We start from the raw sequence: 19013 nt of genomic DNA, 5'->3' as shown, positions 1-19013 counted from the left end.
CCAATAAGGAAAAAAAAAAAAAAAAAAAAAAAAAAGGAAGTCAGCTCCAAGACTCTGCTCTCCTCCCCTGCATTTTTCCTCAGCAGGAGAGCTTTATTCCATCATCAAAATGGACCATGGGAACACAAAAACAGAAAAGATACCTAAAACTAATGTTCTGGAAATATCAGCCCACAGTTCTAGATGCCTTGGGGGAGGGAGGTGGTGTCAGCTAACTTCCCAGTGCTCAGGTCCTCCAGCTGGGCTAAGTAATATTGTGTGGCCTCTGGCAGAGCTAAGATATAAGCAGAGGAACAGGAAGAAAAGGAAGCAGTAGAAAAGGGAAAGAAGGAAGGAAGGAGAGAGAGCAGTCAAGGCCTGGGATCCCTAATGCCAGGGACTCACCAACAACCACAGATGCCAGCCAGCCCAGAGCACCTGCCGGGCAGCCCGGGAGCGGAGCTCTGGGTGCAGGCCGCTGGCCACGGAAGAAAACAATACAAATGGGAAGCCAAAACCGGAAAAGAACGTGAATGGGAAAGCTGAGGACGGAGAGAGGCGGATGAACCTTGGATTCACAGTGGCCCGGCCTGCAGTTTCTTCCTCGCTAGAAAGGAAAGGCAGCCAGAGAAAAGTAATCAGTGTGTCATTCCGTTGGAAACATGTCCTGAGTACATACCTACAGTTTTTACAGATGCTGCAAAGGACAAGAGGTCATGGCTCCATCTGGCCAGACGGCATCACAGAAATACGACCTCAGCTCACCAGTGGTCCCAGGCGTTAGTTGTGCTCAAGGGCAGACTATGTGGACACAGGTGGGGGCCCTTGGCCCCGAGCCTCTGGGTGGTGAGAAGCAGACACTGGTTGGGTACGTGTGCATAGTTAACTGCTCCCACTAAGGCATTCAACCCCAACCGCGTGGACCGCAAATGGACACACAGGGATGCCCCACCTCCTACACCCACCCTGACCCCAGAGAGATAGAGAAAAGCAAATTCCATCCTCCCAAAATTTATGGCCAGGAAAGTGTGGGATTTGCATTGCTGGGGAGTATTTTTCATTGTGGTGTTAACTGTGTGCACGTGTGTGTGAATGACATTTTTACAAATCTGGTTTGTCTTTTAAAACCACTTTTGTGACCCAGGGCAGCTTAAAGAGACTAGGAAATGAAGCCATCCTCCAAATTGTCTCCCAGTGAGCTGAAACCTGCTTCATTTCCAAGCCCCAGCAGTCCCCAGCTTAGGGGCAGAAATGAACTTGAGTCTTTGACTCCTCTGCGGCCCAGGTAAGGTTGCCTGGTCCCCCTCCCTGGCAGCCACCGAATGAAGTGCTGGGCCTTTGGGACTCCCACTGATTCAAGAGCTGAAACGCAATGGTTTAAATGAACAACAACAACGAATTTTTGCACAAGATCCCTTTGTTCTCAATGTCAGGTGCATTTCTCAGTTCTCACATACCCAAAACATTCTCAGGCCTAAAACCTTGGAAAACACTGCTAGCTCTTCCTGATGCAATCCCTTGGAAGAAATGACTGTGGTCAAGGGATGATGGCACACCCCAAGATTTGTCTCCGGTAAAATCTGTTTAAGGAGCATTTATAACTTCTGACAGCTAGGACCCAATGCTAAGACTTGAAGAAAGAGTCTGTAACTATTTTATTCACCTAAAAGACCTGAGGATTCCAGAGTGATGTAGCAAAACAGACCAGATATTTAAGCAAGCAAATAAACATGGGATGTTTGGGGCCCTGCTGTTGGTCCATCCTAGAGGAACACACAGAGAAGCAACGCACAGGGGCCAGAGGGTCAAGAAAGGGCAGAGCTGGTGCAGCAGAGACCAGGGACCAAGAGAGTTCCCGCTTGTAAAATCAGAGGAGCCACAAAAAATTAAACCCAGAATTACTATTTGATCCTGCATTTCCACTTGTGGGTATATACACCAAAAAAATGAAAAACAGGGTATCAAAGAGATATTTGCACACCCGTGTTCACAGCAGCACTATTCACAAAAACAGCCAAAAGGACAGATGAACGGATAAACAAAATGTGGTACATACATACAACAGAATATTTTCAACCTTAAAAAGTAATGAATTGCTGTCACATGCTACAACATGGATGAACAATGAGGACGTTATGCTAAGTAAAATAAGCCAGACATAAAGGACAAATACTGTATAAATCTACTTATATAAGGTACATAGAATAGTCAAATTCCTAAAGACGGAAGGTAGAAAGGTGGCTGCCAGGGGCTGAGGGGAGGGGGGAATGAGGAGTTATTGTTGAATGGATATGGAGTTTTAGTTTGGGATGATGAGAAAGTTCTGGAGATGGATGGTAGTGATGGCTGCATGACCATGTGAATGTGCTTAATGCCACTGACCCGTACACTTAAAACTGAGTTAAAATGGTCCATTTTATGTTATGTCTACTTTACCCAATTAAAAAAAAATTTTGTAATCAATCTGAAAAACTAGAGGAGCCAGAGAGAGCCCAAAGTAGAAACTGCGGGGCTAGGTGAAATCACTTTCTCTCTCAGGTAACAAGGGAAACAGAGAAGGTTGAGCAAAAGGTAGCAACAGAATAGAACTAGAGAAAACAGACCACTTCACCAGGCAGCCTGAGTCTCGACCTGGGCTAGAGTAATTAACTGATGGAGACTGGACAGGAACACCCAGTCCAATTCAACACACGCTAAATTAGCCTCTGCACAACCTCTGTCTCTCCAGGCCTGTATGTAACTGAGGCCCTCACAAACCCTTTAGCTAGAGCAATGGACTTGTTCATTTATGACAATGGCCTCGGAGTCAGGTGGTGATGAAGGTTCTGTTCTCGGCGCCCCATCACAGACAGGAGAGCTGAGGCCTGCGGTAGCGGCCAGCCCCGGAGGACGAAGCCATTGTCTCTGACAGTGGTACCTGGCCCTGACCCTGGCCGCTGCATCCCAGAGGCTGTACTGCGCTGACTCTCCCTTCCGAGTCGAGTCTCGGAGCAGATGGTAGGAGCAGCTGCCAGTGCACCCAGCACCCACAGCGCCCAGCCGGACAGCCACCCAGCCGGGCCAGTTCCCAGGCACTGCTCCCAAAGCCAGCCACCACAGCCCAGAGCCACAGGCTCCCTCTTTTCTTTGAAGGGTGAGTCCTGAGTTCCCAAGCCAAACGAGGCTACCAAAGATGGGACGTTCACTCCTCCTTTCACGGCCAGTCTGAGAACCACCTGCCACGTGCTCCCCACGTGGTCACTATGTCCTCCTAAGTTCTGCAGATGCATAACATGGACAGGTAAGGGCCCTGCCCTCCATCTGCTTCTCCTGCACGTAGACAGCCCAGGCACACACGTGTGAAAGTGTGTCCTCATGCAAGGTCATACGTGCACAAGAGCAAGTGAGCCATGTGAGCTGTCTCGGGAGTCTGTGGGAGGCTGGAGCGAGCAGAGTTGACGATGGTGAGATGTGAGCGAGACGGTGAAAAAACTGTGCAGAATTTAGATCCAAGAGGGTAGAAGTCTTTCCTTTTGGAAAGCGGAATAAAATGCACATTTCCAGGAGGCAACAGAATCTACCTATGGAGTTGGGGCTGTGAGACGGGAAGAGTGGGAGACTGACGGCAGGGGTGGGTAGACACCGCTCCGTGACAGGCCCCCCCAACACCAAACTGATGCGGACATCGTCCCACGAGATATCTTGAGATCCCACCCTTAGTCTGCAATCCCTGTGTCCTATAGCAGGGATTGTCCCAACCAAGTCGCTTAATGCCTCCGACACTTCGCACAGAAATGTTGGTGGCTCTATGAGGCTCTAAAAGCTTAATCTTGGTTTAGATAGCTCTTTTAGTGCTTTCTACTTTGGCTGTATTTTAGCATATGCAAGAATGTCACCTGTTTGCCTCTGTTTCTATGCCAAATTAAGAATATTTGCCAGCCTCATCATTAAGTTGTATGAGGATTTACCGAGCCCCTTCTACATGGCAGGCAGAGTTCCAGCCTCCGGAGAAACCACGGTGAGCAGAGAGGGTCCCTGCTCTCGTCGAGCATCCTCCCGTGCTAGCTATGAGGCAGTGGAGAACGAGGTGGAGGCACCAGAGAGGAGGGGAATCGGGGAGGCAGGAGGTGCAAACGTCACATGTCAAAGTGAGATACTGGGGGGGGCGGGGAGGTATGGGGATGCCTCAGACAGAACAATAAGTGGAAACCAGGTAAGACAGGGCTAAGAGCTCAGCATCATGTGAATAGGCCAAAGTAGGGTCCTCAAGGGATAGGCTATCGTCAACCCCAGGCATCCTATCATTTATGTAAACCCATTTTTTGTTTCCAGATGGATAATCTGAGAAACTGAGAGGTTTACTCAGTTCCCTATGACCGAATCTCTGACAGGCTGGAACTGGCTGAAAGGATCAACCATAAAGACATTTCAGCTAACAAAACTGTCCATCAGTACGTACTACTTGTTATCATCTGTCAGGGCCCCGTTAAAACTCTCCAGTAGCAAATGCTGCCGGGAATCCAATGAAATATTATTGGGAATTAATTTCATTTGTATGTTGTCAAAACTCAGAGTTTTAAAAAGTGACTCTAGATATAAAAAAAAAATTTTTTTACCTGAAATTACTGGTATGAATCTTTGATCTTTCCAAAGAATGGTTTCATCTGTCTTTATATAAAAGAGACAGTCTGCAAACAGGCTCAATCAAGCTGGAGCTGAGAGGGCTCTTACTAATAAACACTGTTCATTTTATATTGGCTGGAAGCAGACATCACTTCACATCTGAAACCCTTTAGAACACTTTCTTTTTCTTCTAAACATCCAGCATGCAATTTTTTAAGATACATATATACACAATATTTGGAAAAAGAGACACCCAAATCTCTTCTGGATGATAAGATTAGTAGTGATTTTGTTCCTTTATTATGTCCCTGTACTTTCAAAATTTGGGGCAATGAACCTGTAGGATTTTATAAGCAGAAAAATAATTTTTTTTAAAATGAAATAGAATTTCCTCTTTTTAAAAAGGATATATAGTGTGTTTGGTGTCATCTTCCTCTTGTTTCAACTCCAATCAGAAATTCCAACTCTAAATATTTCATTTATACAGAGAAAGGTAATCCTTTGGATAGAAACATTATTCACTATTCTCAAAGTTAAACAATCCAAAGGCAGTGGCTAGGGTTAAAAAAAGGACACGAGCATAAGAGCCTCAGACTCAGCTAAAATCTCAGATCTAATACATACCAGCTGTGCAACCTTGGGCAAGTTTCATAACCTCTCTGATACAGTTTCTTCATCTGTAAAATGTCAGCTGTGAGGATGAAAAGGCTGCCTGGGCAGTAAGGGGCCATGTGCCTGATGGTATGAAAAGCCACACACACACACAACAAAAAACCAAAACCCTCGGTTTTATTCTGCACCTTCCAAATGTGACAAATGTACTCAAAGACAGTGGCTCATATAAAATAAATTGGTAATTTGAAATCTTCTCATTTGAAAACAAATGCAGATAAATTTTCAAAGTAAAAAGCAAGACTGGAAAGAAATGTTGTGCTACAGCCAGCCACATCCATCCTTGTTTCCAGACCTCCAGTGGGAAGAAGAGGCAGGTAAACAGTTGGAGGTACATCTGAGGGGTCCTCTGTAAATGCCTAAGACTGGCCTACTCTACAGACACTCAATAAATAGTAACTACTCTTACTATCCCTAAGTAGGTGTGTACCATTAAATAAGAAAAAGTGCTAACCTCTTATTTTACAACCCAGACATGGCAGTGGGGTGGGTCTTTTAACTGCTATATATTGCTAAGTGCCCAATTCACTATTTGGGATGTCAATATAGAGTAAGCAGTCAATATGGTTCGTCAGATCGAGAAATATACAAGGAATATAAGCTGAAAAGAAAGCAAACACAGAGTCTAACACAGACTAACATAAATTTTGGTTGAAATAATTACCCGCCTATAACCAACACCCACACATACAATGTGTACACAGATTGTGTCGATATGTCTCAGATTTCCCCTTTCAATGTTCAGCAACCAAAGCAACAGCAGTAGGGCTTTGGGATGTTTGATTTGGACAGAGGGAGAAGGAAAAGCCTAGGAAAGGAAAAGGGGCTGAGACTTAGGAGTTGTTACCATAATTTGAATTCAAAGAGCACAAATTCTTTTCATCATTAGAAACTGGAATCTTGCCAGGTCAGGGATGAGGTCAGGACCTGACCCAGACTTGGAATCTGAGTGCATTCAGCTAACCCTAGACAAGGGGGTGAGGGTTGGAAACCAGAAGAGTAGAGGCCAACATGGGGTCACAGCAATGCCTGATTTTGAGTCAAATGTCTGTTAGTCAACCAGGTGCACAAACTGCCCATTTAATTAACCTGCTCTTGAATTATTTATTATCTTCCCGAGTGAGAGAAAATTATTCTTTCTGGTTACCTGCTTGGCTTCAAGGGCTAATTCAGAGAACTCCAAGCCTGACAGTTTGATGGAGCTCTCTGGTACCTGCCACTCTCTGGCCAAGGCAAAAACATAAAGAAACAGCAAATAAAGTATTTCTGAAAAAGAGAGGTAGTTAGCCTTCTACATTGCGAACACCTCACCAAATCCAAAGAAGCACAGAAAGCTCCTTTCAAACACGTTAGTAGAGGTCCACTGCACTGTTTGGGCATGATCTGTTCTGCACCCCCTGTTCATTCTAAGTTAGGTAAAGTTTTGTTTCCCCTTAACAACTGTCAACAACTGCAAGGCTCAGTTCTCCACTGTAGATTAGACCCAGCCTTCCCGTGCAGAGGATGAGACGGTGCCAAATCCCATCACTTCTCACTCGCAGGATTTTTGATCAGTCCCGAAATTCCCATGTCTGAATTCCTTCTCTCTCACCCCCTGATTCCTTAGGCAAGGGATTCACAGACTTACACCATCTTAGACATCAGGGGAGGCTTGGAGATCATCCAAGTCAACTTTCTCGCTTTTGAGATGTCTTCCCTAAGCGTCTTCCCTAAGGTGACACAATTAGAAGTCTTCCTCCGCCCGGGGTTCCCACTCCTCCCTGTCAGAGAGCCTTGTAACAAGAGCTGCTCTAGCTGCTTAGTTCTGTTTTAAGATAAACCCTCTCACTCTAGAAACCATTTGTACAAAACACCGGCATCTCACCCACCACGCAATTTTCTTCTGGTCTACATTCCGGGCCATCGCCCACTGCATGCGTGCTCTCTGAGGCTCACCAGGAATTCATCTTGGGATCCTTCCCTGCCGCCTGACTTGCTGGGCAGGAAGATGCACTGAGGTGCTGCTCCTTCTAAAACGTGTGACCTTAACCATTCTTCCCACCAAACTTCTCAGGGTGAGGCCAGGGAGCTTCAACAACCTCAGAGGACCGAGTTCTGGGAGTTCAACGGACTTGGCCAATGTTGTGCTGTCTTTATGAGGGAACCAGCATTCCTCACTCCTCTCTCTCTCTCTTCCTCCTGTTCAGAAGCACTCTGTCCACTATTCCCACACCACCCCTGCAGAACCAGGACTCACCACGACTGCCCTCAACCTGGTGTAGCCCCAGGAAAGGCAGCACGCAAGTTTGTGCCCGCTGGAGATACTGCGGACCTGGCCAAGCGGAGATGTGCCACCTGCAAAGTCCTTCGGGACTTGGTTGTCTCGGACCCCAGGAAGGCAAAGGAGGAAACTCGCCCTCCTCCGCCTCTCTCTACGTGACCACCCTGCACAGCCTCATTCACGCCCGTCTTTCCCCAGTCTCCCTTGCTTTTCTCTCGTCCTCGCCGCCCGTCGCCTTCCTTGCCGACCCCCATCACCCGGTTCCCGTCCACCCCGCTCCCCGGGCCCGGCCTCTCCCTACTTCCTCTTGCAAGGCGCTCCCGTCGTGTTTCCACTTTGTCTCCAACTGTGTCTAAATGCAACCCACCAGAGATGCTGACATTTTAAATGTTTAGTTGTTACAGTTGCTTGACTAATTGCCGGGCCGACGGTGGCGCTTCTCCTTCGCCTCCCGCGGGCAGCAGAGGAGGTGGCCGGGGAAGTAAGGGGGTAGATGGGGCTGTAGACGCTAATCCCCGGGGTCTGGGACACAAGGCCCGGCCCTGGCAAGGGTGCTGTGCCCCGGAAACCGGCTGTCCCTCCGCCTACAGCCAGTAGCCAGGGCACCGAAGGCGCGCCCGGCCTCAGGATGGCCGCGAACCTTCTCCCGCCCGGGGACAACGGAGCGGCAGGGGTCTAACCTCGGGTGCGCCGCAGCCGGCCTCCGATCCGTCCACACCCGCAATGTGGATAAAGTGAGGGGGCATCTTCGGGAACCTGGGGAAGGAGGTGGCCAGGGGCGCGTTTGGGGGCGAAAGGAAAGAGTTAGAAGCCGCTGCCGGTTACTCACGTGCCAGATGGCGAAAAAGATGAGCGCAGCGCACAGCACCAGCGACAGCATGTAGCAGAAAGCAGCGAAAGTGAAGGCCATGGCCGGCCGGGGGCCGCCCGCACTCCCACCGCACACAAAGCAGCGCCTAGGAAGCCGTTGTCCCCCTCAAGGACCGCACTCCCTCAAAAGGGGGGCAAAAAAGGGCCAGGTCTGCACCCTCCCCTCGAGGCCAGTGGCTAGGAGGAGGTACGCCAAGCGGAAAGAGCCTTGAGGGTCCGCGAACAGGGACAGGACGATTCCCGCAGGCTCTGGCGACCCGGGACTCCAGCTTGTTTGCGAAAATAGGTGCGTCGGGCGTCGTTGGCGGGAACTGTCCCCGAATCGAGGAAGAAGCCAAATCAGTAGAGAACTCCTGCAGATTAGCGTCAACCAGCGAGCTTCTCGAGACAGCACGGCGAGGGCTGCGAGGACTCCACGGAGGACCGCGTGAACAGCTCCCGTGGCCCCGGAATCCCAGGGAAGAGCCTGCTGCCTTCCGCGCCTAAGCCACACAGGAGAGCCGGGAGCGCCGCTCGGGACTCTCCCGCGCCAGACAGGAGCCAACCGAGAGCGTCCAGCGAGGTGTCCGGGCGGACCCCGAGCTGCTCCCGAGTCCCCGGAGAGCAGGTCTTCAGGTAGCCGGGAAGGGCCAGGTCCCCTTGGTCCTGCGCCCCGGACGCGGCTTCCAGGGCTGCCCTGCGCTCTTGGGTGCGCCCGGCCCCGGCCCCTGCTGCGGCCCCCGGCCCACCGGCCTCGGTAATACAAGTTCCCCGGAAACGAGGGTTGGACCGGGCCGGGCACGGACGGGCTCCAGCCCAGCGGGCCTGCTCCCGCCCGGGCAGCTGGAGTGGATCTCAGGCCCAAGGGCTGCTCGCCGCGGAAGCTCGCTCCACCTGCTGCTGCCGCCGCCTGTGCCACTGCGAGAAGTGAAGACGCGCAGCCGGGGATCCCCTCCCTCTCGGCGCCCCACCCTCGGCTCCGGCTCCGCCGAGCACGCCCTCCCCGGCGGGCGGAGACTGAGGCGGCCGGGGCTGGGGAACGGTGGGCGGCCAAGCGCAGGCAGGATCCCGGTCGCCGCCGCCGCTGCGGTTGTGTCGGCCGGCCTCTCGGAGGAAACTTGAAGCCAGCGGCGTAGGCGGGGCGGGACGGCCGCGCCGAGGTGGGCGGGGTGGGGAGGAGCAGGGACTCTTTAAACACGTGCGTCTGGAGGAGGCGGGAAGCTGCGGAAGGGTATGTGTGTACCTCGTACCTAAAGGCTGCAGGAGCCTGCAGGAGCCGCTCCGGATCTCGCCACTTGCTCGGCAGTGGGAAATGTGGCGCCGAGGGGGCTGGAAGCGTGTTGGTTGGGGACGCAGGACAAGCTCTTGGAACCCAGGGTTGTTCGGGTGGGTTTTCCCAAGCTGTGGATTTAATACTCCGGGCTGCGTTTGCAGCGCATCCCTGGAAAATTCTCCATGAGCGTCTTTCACTCGCCGCCTCCACCCTCCCCCGCCGTCTGACCTTGGGAATGAGGAAACTAGACTTTGCGGACTATTGTGGGACGGAAAGGCAGCAGCAGTGACTCTGTGTGTATTGGTGTTGGTCTAGTGTCAAGAGCATGTGCTTTTTGCAGTCAGACTCCGTTCTAAACGCAACTTTCTAAACCTCTTTAAATCTCGGTTTCCTTATCTGCATAAGGGTCAACATGTAATTGCCTCTGGGTCTACATTGCACCGCCAAGCGCAAAATGAAAGTGTGGGGCTTCTTGTTTAAATGTATTGATATATAGATTAAGAATTTCAAGATAGCAACCGGCAGAGTTTTAAACCAGGGGTGAGGCCCTTCTGAGTACAGGACTCCCCTCGCCCCACGCCCCGCAACTGTAGAGGTTGCACACCTGTGATTTCAGCCCTGCTCTGTGTTATATTTTTTGCCACTTTATCTTTCACCAAAGTATATCTCCAAGTATAAAGTTTCATTAAGGAAAATTTAGAAATACAGAGATGGGAAAAGATGAAGCAAACGCTATAATTTACCACCCTCAGACACCACTAACACAAAAGTGGTTGGTATATTTCTTTCTAGCTCTATTTTTGCTTTTTACTTGATATCAATTATTTCTTTTAATTGTTGTAATTATACTGCATAAATTTTTGTAACACCAAAACGATACGATAATCTCAAAGGGAAATTTGACCATTCAATATTTGGAGTCCCTTTAAGGCTGCTCTGTTGTCATTTGTTTCTGCTGGTTCTTCCTTCCGGAGTCCTAGCACCTCATCTGTCTAGTAATCTTTTATTGGATGTCAAACATTGTTTTGAAAAGGTCTTGTGGAAATTTGAGGTCTGAGATAAAGTTATCTTTCTCCAAAGAAAATTTTCTACTTCATTTACCAAGTGTCTAGGGGAAATGAACACTCTAGAATTACCTCAATCCAATTTCAGGGATTGAGATTTGTGGGCTACCCATTGACTGTGGTCTGTGTGAGGGCTGGTTTTTTTCTGGTTCACTCTTATTCACATGCAACAGTCCTTTTGGATCCCAAGCCAAAGTGAGTGGGTTTTCAAGTCCCAAGTCTTGGTGGTCCTTGGACTCTGACTTTCGCTCCCACCCTGCAAAGCACTAAAAGCAGCCTCTCAGCCACCTCTTCAGATTAGCAAATGCCTCTAGGGCAAAATTGACCCCAAGTGCTAGGCTGATGTTTCTAGATTCCCAACCACTCTCAGAACTTGACCCCAGTAATTTCTTACTCCCTTGTTGAGTCTTTGGTGCTTTTAAGAAGATGTTTTTATATTTCATCCAGCTCTTTAAATTGTGTTCAGTCAGAGGATTGGTCTGAATTATCTAGCCCAGCATTACCAGCATCAGAAGTCTCTACATCAGAAGAAAATTTCATTATCCTACCACTCTGACTTTCAAGTCTCCATCCATATCACAGCCTCTATTTTTCTTGCCCTTTCCCCAGCCATGCTTTATTTAGTTTTATTGGTTATAGAATGGTATCTCAGTAAAGGTGACTGCAGTGGTAGAATTTCAGAAAATAAGAACCCCAGGCGGTTACTATTTATTCAACAACTGTTGTTTAGTACCCATATGTTGTGGGCATTGTTAGGGATCCACAAGGTTCCCAGTCTAACTGCTGAGGTAATTAATAACTCTTTCACAAGGCAGTGTCCTTAAAAAAAAAAAAAAAAGAAGTAGCTATGACACAGTGTAGGAAGACAAGGAATAAAGTGATTAGAAATAGATGTTGAGTGACCCACTAAAGTGTTCTGCACCCAATTCCAATGTGGAGGATTTTCCCACATCACCAAGCAACCCTCAGAAACCAGCTGGTGACCTACAATTCAACTCAATTCTGACACTATCTACCTGGAGATAGTATCAGATTCTACAAGTTAAGGGCTCAGTCTCATAAGCCAGTCCTCCAATTCAGATGCCAATCACAAGAGCAGGTTGTTACCTGTGCTTCTGCTGGCTGGCTATTGATTTGGAGATTCCAAGGACCCCCTCCTTGGGTTTGATTAATTTGCTAGAGTGGTTCACAGTACTTAGCAATCTAGTCTGCATAGTAGATTACCAGTTTATTACAAAGGATATTAAAGGATACGAATGACCAGCCAGATCAAGAGATACATAGGACAAAATCTGAAAGGGTCCTGAACACAGGAACGTCTGTCCCCATGGAGTCTGGGATGCACTACCTACAGCCATGGGTTGTGGTTCAGCAACATGGAAGCTCTCCAAATCTTGTCCTCTTAGACTGTTGTGGAGGCTTCATTACACAAGCATGATGGATTAAATCATTGGTAACAGAGTCAACCTCCATCCCCTCTCCCCTTCCCAGAAATCAGGGAGTGGGACTAAAAGTTCCAACCCTCTATTCATGGTTGATCCCTGCACAACTAGCCCCCATCCTTATGTGCTTTCCAGAAGTCACACCATTAACATAAACCCAGTTGTGGTGGAAAGGGGCTTGTTATGAATAACGAGACACCATTTCAGCTTTCTGGCTCTGAAGTGATTTCAGGAACTGAGGACAAGAGACCAAATATTATCACAAAAGATGCTCCCACAGCTCTTATCACTCAGGACATTTCAGGGGTTTTGGGAGCAGTGAGTTAAAATGGTGGACATTTGAATGACCAAATATATTGATATATTTCTTATAAATCATAATATCCTGCCAACCTACATTGTTTCAGCTACTGTAGACATTGAAAGCCAATTACTTGATTTTTTTCCTAGCCACTGCGCAGGTAGGAGTGGCCATGTGACACAGCTTGAACCTGTGAGATATATCCTTCTTTTTACCTGGAATGCAAACCTGATTCCTGGAGGCACACCAGCCATCTTGTGATCATGAGAAGGAAATCAACACATTAAGAATGGAGAAGCCAAAAAGACAGAGGGAGGAAATACCATTGACATCATCACTGGGCCACCCGACCAGCCCTGAACTTCCTATTCCCACACTGGTATAACTGCAGTGATTGTGATACTCTTGAAAGATTTCTGTTCCAATTGGTAAGTACTATTACAGTTGCTGCAGCAAACAGGAAAATTAATAAATAATTAAAAATTCTAAATTAAACTCATTCATCTGGGCCAGCTGTCATAGGATGTCACAAGGATCATTGATAAACGGGCCTCTCGGATGCTTACTTATCACAGAGCACACCATGCTATTGACATCCTGGTTTATCACTATATTGTGGTTGCCACTGATTCTAAATAGTTCTTACTTTAGTTGTATTTGTGCATTGTAATGCTTGTGTAAGTGGTAAATGTAGTGTTTCAATATTTATAAACTTAAGAATTTATAAATAAAATATTAAAAACAAACTCACAGAATAAAGAGAAAACCAACATGGATACATTTATTAATGTTCCATTTAAATATCATACAACTTAATCTTCTGAGCCTGCAAAGAACAAGCAATATTAATAATGAAGTATAGCCTGGAATACTTACTGTGTAGAAATCCAAATGACCTGAACATTTTTACACTGTGCAAGAATCAGTGCAAATTCACACACTACTTTTTATTTCTTTAATGTAAAATAATTAGATTATTTTAACAAAAATATAAGTGTCTCATCAGTGCTAGGGATATAAATATGGGAGGCAAGTGGTGCTCTGAGTTGACTGTTAAAAGATTTAGATATTCAGCAGAGTGGCAATCACATTTTGCCAAAGCTCATGGTTCAATAAAAGAAAATTGTAATTATCAATGAGAAAAACAATCAAAAGATCAGTTTCACACAATAATGTATTTGAAAGAACAAAATCTTCTAAGTTTAACAAAATGTTGATTAAATGATTAAAAATATTAAGAAAGTACCTTTTAAAAGGTTAACACTAGCCAGCATGTGCTTAAACACAATCAAGCATTTCCAAACATGAAATATTCAATAGCCATTTTAAAAAGGATAATACCTATATAAGAATACATTACATTCTAGATTTATGTTCCCACTTGTTGGAAAACATATATCTCCTGAAATGAGAAAACAACTTATTTTATAAGTTATAAATCAAAAGAGTAAAATATTCACTTTCTATGAACTTTCAACTGTTTCATATAAAAGCATATTAAAAATTTATTTTAAAATGAGAAATTTTAAATTTTGTTGATCTTGTGGAGTTGGAAGGAATAATACTTGAACTAATGACCAAACTTTATTGTCAATGTTTAAGAAAAATGGTGTCAATGAGATATATTTTCATGGAAACTTTTTGTTCATACAGTGCTAGTGCCTGTATGTTAGGGAGAAAGTCTGGTATTTCAGCCAAAATTTTAGAAATGTTATTAAATGTTTTTAATTTGGCACTAAGTCACTGTATTCAATTACCCCGGATGATGCAATGAAAGATGTAAAGTCAATAATTCACTGTAAATTTTTTTCTTGAAGCTTTGTATTTATTATTGTATTAGTCTGCTCCAGCTGCCATAACAAAATATCACAGACTGGGTGGCTTAAACAACAGAAATTTATTTTCTCACAGTTCTGGAAGCTAGAGGTTCAAGATCAAAGTACTGGAAAGTTTAGTTTCTGGTGAGAGCTCTCTCTCTGGCTTGCAGATGATCGCCCTCTCACCATGTCTTCACGTGACCTTTCTTCTGTGCACACACAGATGGGGAGGGAGAAGAAGAGGGAAAGGAATCTGTGTCTCTTCCTCTTCTTATAAGGACACCACTCCTATCAGATTAAGGACCCACCATTATAACCTCACGTAATTTTCATTAACTCCTTATAGTCCCGATCTCCAAACATTGGGGGTTACGGCTTCAACATATGAATTAGTGGGGGACACAGTTCAGTCCACAACAATACCATACATCAGATAAACAAAGAGAATTAAGTAATATCTCTGATGATCTGGGAACTGAGGCTAAAACTGAAAGAATTTTTCATATCAATGAACAGTTTGTAATGCTGTAATGCAAAAAGAATTTAGAAAAAAATTTTATTGAAGTATAGTTGACATACAATATGATATTATTTTCAGGTGTACAACACGCTGATTCAACAATTACATACACTGTGAATTGATCACCATGATGTCTAGTAACCATCTGTCACCAAAGTTATTTTGATATTATTGACTACATTCCCTGTGCTGTATATATATCACCCTGACTTGTTATTTTATAACTGGAAGCTTGTATCTCTTAATCCCCTTCATCGATTTCACCCAACATCCCCCAACACCTTCCCCTCTGGCAACCACCAGTTTGTTCTCTGTATCTATGAGTCTGTTTCTGTTTTGTTTTCATGTTTGTTAGTTTTGTTTTTCAGATTCCACATATGAGTCATATCATACAGTATTTGTCTTTGTCTGACTTATTTCACTTAGCATAATAACCCCTGAATCTGTCTGTCCACATTGTCACAAATGGCAAAATTTTGTTCTTTTTATGGCTGAGAGGTGTTCCATTGCATATATATATATACACACACACACACACACACACACACACACACACACACACACACACACGTCTTCTTTTTCCATTCATCTGTTGATGGACACTTAGGTTGCTTCCATATCTTGGCTATTGTAAATAATGCTGCAAAGAATACAGGGGTGCATATATCTTTTCAAATTAGTGGTTTCATTTTCTTCATATAAATATCCAGAAGTGGAATTGTTGGATCTTATGGTAGCTTTATTTTTAATTTTTGAAGGAACCACTATACTGTTTTCAATATTGGTTGCACCAATTTACATTCCCACCAACAGTGTATGAGGGTTCCCCTTTCTCCACATTCTCACTAACACATTTTTTTTTTTTTGCTGTCTTTTGATAATAGCCATTCTGACAGGTGTGAGGTGATATCTCATTGTGCTTTTGATTTGCATTTCCCTGATGATTAGTGATGTTGAGCCTCTTTTCATGTGTCTGTTGGCCATAAGTACATCTTCCTTGGAGAAATGTCTATTCAGGTCCTCTGCCCATTTTTTAATCTGACTGTTTTCTGGGTTTTTTTGTTTTGGAGTTTTTTGTTTTCTTTTTTTCTTTTCTTTCTTTCTTTTTTTTTGCTATTAAGTTGTGTGAGTTCTTCATATATAGTCTGTGAGTCCCTATTGGATAAGTCACTTGCAAATGTCTTCTTCCATTCAGTAGGTTGCCTTTTGTTTTGTTGATGGTTTCCTTCACTGGGCAAATGCTTTTTTGTTTTATTAGGTCCCACTTGTTTATTTTGCTTTTGTTGCCCTTGCCTGAGGAGACAGATACAAAAAAATATTGCTGAAACTGATGTCAAAGAGCATACTGTCTATGTTTTCTTCTGGGAGTTGTATAGTTTCAGGTTTTACATTTAATTCTTTAATCCATTTTGAGTTTATGTATGTGGTGTGAGAAAACAGACCAGTTTGATTCTTTTGCATGTAGCTGCACAGTTTTCCCAACATTATTTATTGAAAAGACTGTCTCTTCTCCACTGTATATTACTGGCTCCTTTGTCATACATTAATTGATCATACAAGCATGGGTTTATTTCTGGGCTCTTTATTCTGGTCCATTGATCTATGTATCTGTTTTTGTGCCAGTGCCAGACTGTTTTGATTACTATAGCTTTGTGGTATAGTTTGAAATCAGGGAGTGTGATTCCTCCAGTTTTGTTCTTCTTTCTTAAGGTTGTTTCAGCTATTCGGGTTTTGGGGATTCCACAGAAATTTTAGGATTATTTGTTCCAGTTTTGTGAAAAATGCCATTGGTAATTTGATAGGAATTGCATTGAAGTTATAGAATGCTTTGGATATTATAGACCTTTTAACAATATTAATTCTTCTAATCATGAGTACAGTATATCTTTCCATTTATTTGTGTCATCTTCATTTAATTTCATAAATGTCTTATAGTTTGCAGAGAAAAGGTCTTTCACCTCCTTGGTTAGATTTATTCCTAGGTATTCTATTCTTGTTTATGCAGTTGTAAATGGGATTGTTTTCTTAATTTCTCTTTCAGATAATTCATTATTAGTGTACAGAAATGTGACAGATTTCTTTGAATTTGTTGGTTTTGTATACTGAAACTTTACTGAATTCATTTATTAGTTTCAGTAGTTTTTTGGTGGTCTTTAGAGTTTTCTATATATAATGTATATTACCACTATAAAAAATAGGGACAGTTTTGCCTCCTGCTTTCCAATTTCTTGTCTGATTGCTGTGGCTAGGATTTCCAATATTATCTTAAATAAAAGTGGTGATAGTGGGCAACTTTGTCTTGTTCTTGATCTTAGAGAAAAATCTTTCAGCTTTTCATCATTGAGAATGATGCTAGCAGTAGGTTTGTGATATATCGCCTTTATTATGTTGAGGTATGTTCCCTCTATACCCACTTTGTTGAGAGTTTTTATCATAAATTTTGAATATTATCAAATGCTTTTTCTGCAGCTATTGAGACGATCATATGATTTTTAATCCTTCCTTTTGTTAATGTAGTGTATCTTGTTGATTGATTTATGGATACTAAACCATCTTTGCATCCCTGGAGTAAATCCCTCTTGATCATGGTGTATGATTCTTTTCATGTATTGTTGAATTCAGTTTGTTAATATTTTATGGAGGATTTTTGTATCTATGTTTATCAGGGATATTGGCCTGTAATTTTCTTTTTTGGTAGTGTCTTTATCTGGTTTTAGTATCAGGGTAATGATGGCCTTGTAGAATGAGGTTTGAAACATCCTTCCCCTTCATTTTTTTTGGAATAGTTTGAGAAGGATAGGTGTTAGCTCTTCTTTAAATATTGGGTAGAATTCACCTGTGAAGCCATCTGGTCCTGAACTTTTGTTTGTTAGGAGTTTTTGATGCAACTTCATAACTAGTTATCAGTCTATTCAGATTTTCTATTTCTTCCTGATGCAAACTTGGAAGACTGTGTGTTCTAGGAATTTATCCATTTCTTCCAGGTTGTCCAATTTGTTGGCATACAATTCTTCATAGTAATCTCATGATCCTTTGTATTTCTGTGGTGTCGGTAGTAACTTCTCTTTCACTTCTGATCTTATTTACTTGAGCCATCTCTCTTTTTTCTTGATGAGTCTGGCTAAAGTTTATCAATTTTATTTCTCTTTTCAAAGAACCAGCTCTTAGTTTCATTGAAATTTTCTTCTATTTTTATCTCTATTTCATTTTTCTTCCAGTTTTATTGAGATATAATTAACATACAGCCCTATATGTTTAAGGTGTATATAATAATGATTTGATTTACATAATCATAATCCACAATAAATTTAGTGAACATTCATCATCTCATATAGGTACAAAATAAAACAATTTTTTTCCTTGTGATGAGAACTCTTAGGATTTTCTCTCTCATCAATTTTTTTTCTTTTTTGGCTGCATTAGGTCTTTGTTGCTGCACTTGGGCTTTCTGTCTAGTTGCAGCAAGCAGGGGCTACTCTTCATTGTGGCGCATGGGTTTCCCATTGCAGTGGCTTCTCTTGTTGCGGAGCATGGGCTCTAGGGCGCACGGGCTTCAGTATTTGTGGCACGCGGGCTTACTTGCTCCATGGCTTGTGGGATCTTCCCAGACCGGGGATCGAACCTGTATCCCCTGCATTGGCAGGCAGATTCTTAACAACTGTGCCACCATGGAAGTCCCTCTCTCATCAATTTTCATATAAAACATAGAGCAGTGTTAATGATATTAATCATGTTGTACATTTATCTTATAAATGTTGTTGTTATCTTATAACAATGTTATATAATGTTGTACAGTTATCTTATTTATCTTATCACTGGAAGTTTGTACCTTTTGACCACCTAGTCTCTATTTCATTTACTTCCACTCTGATCTTTATTATTTCCTTACTTCTACTAACTTTGGGCTTTGTCATTCTTTTACTAGGTCCTTTAGGTATAGGGTTAATTTGTTTAATTGAGATTTTTCTTGTTTCCTAAGGTAGACCTGTACCACTATAAACTTACATCTTAGAACTGCTTTTGCTGCATCCCATAGATTCTGGAACATTGTGTTTCCATTTTCATTTGTCTCAGAGCATTTTTTTATTTTCTCTTTGATTTCTTTTTTTTTTTTTTTTTTTTTGTGTGTGTGTGGTATGCGGGCCTCCCTCTGTTGTGGCCTCTCCCGTTGCAGAGCACAGGCTCCGGACGCGCAGGCTCAGCGGCCATGGCTCACGGGCCCAGCCGCTCCGCG

At 43.9% G+C, this 19013-nt stretch overlaps 1 protein-coding gene across 6 annotated transcripts in view; it reads right to left on the bottom strand.

Moving 5' to 3' along the window:
* Window positions 1-19013, bottom strand: part of CNIH3 (cornichon family AMPA receptor auxiliary protein 3) — a 306731-nt gene that overhangs the window by 119795 nt on the left and 167923 nt on the right. For 2 of the 6 annotated variants that reach the window (XR_003679335.2, XM_055084050.1), the window contains one exon: window positions 14246-14468. Coding sequence is in view for 3 of the 6 variants with exons in the window: in XM_055084050.1 (XP_054940025.1) it covers window positions 14377-14468 (92 nt within the window). In the remaining 3 variants the exon portion in view is untranslated. Of the gene's footprint in view, window positions 1-8342; window positions 14548-19013 lie in introns of those variants that run through there. The other 4 variants (XR_003679331.2, XR_008617030.1, XM_007111470.2 and 1 more) reach the window with 3 other exon arrangements.

This window comes from Physeter macrocephalus, chromosome 4 (assembly GCF_002837175.3).
Source record: "Physeter macrocephalus isolate SW-GA chromosome 4, ASM283717v5, whole genome shotgun sequence".
Lineage (NCBI taxonomy): Eukaryota > Metazoa > Chordata > Mammalia > Artiodactyla > Physeteridae > Physeter > Physeter macrocephalus.
Note: the sequence above shows the minus strand (reverse complement) of the source record. Positions and strands in the feature narration are given on the sequence as shown.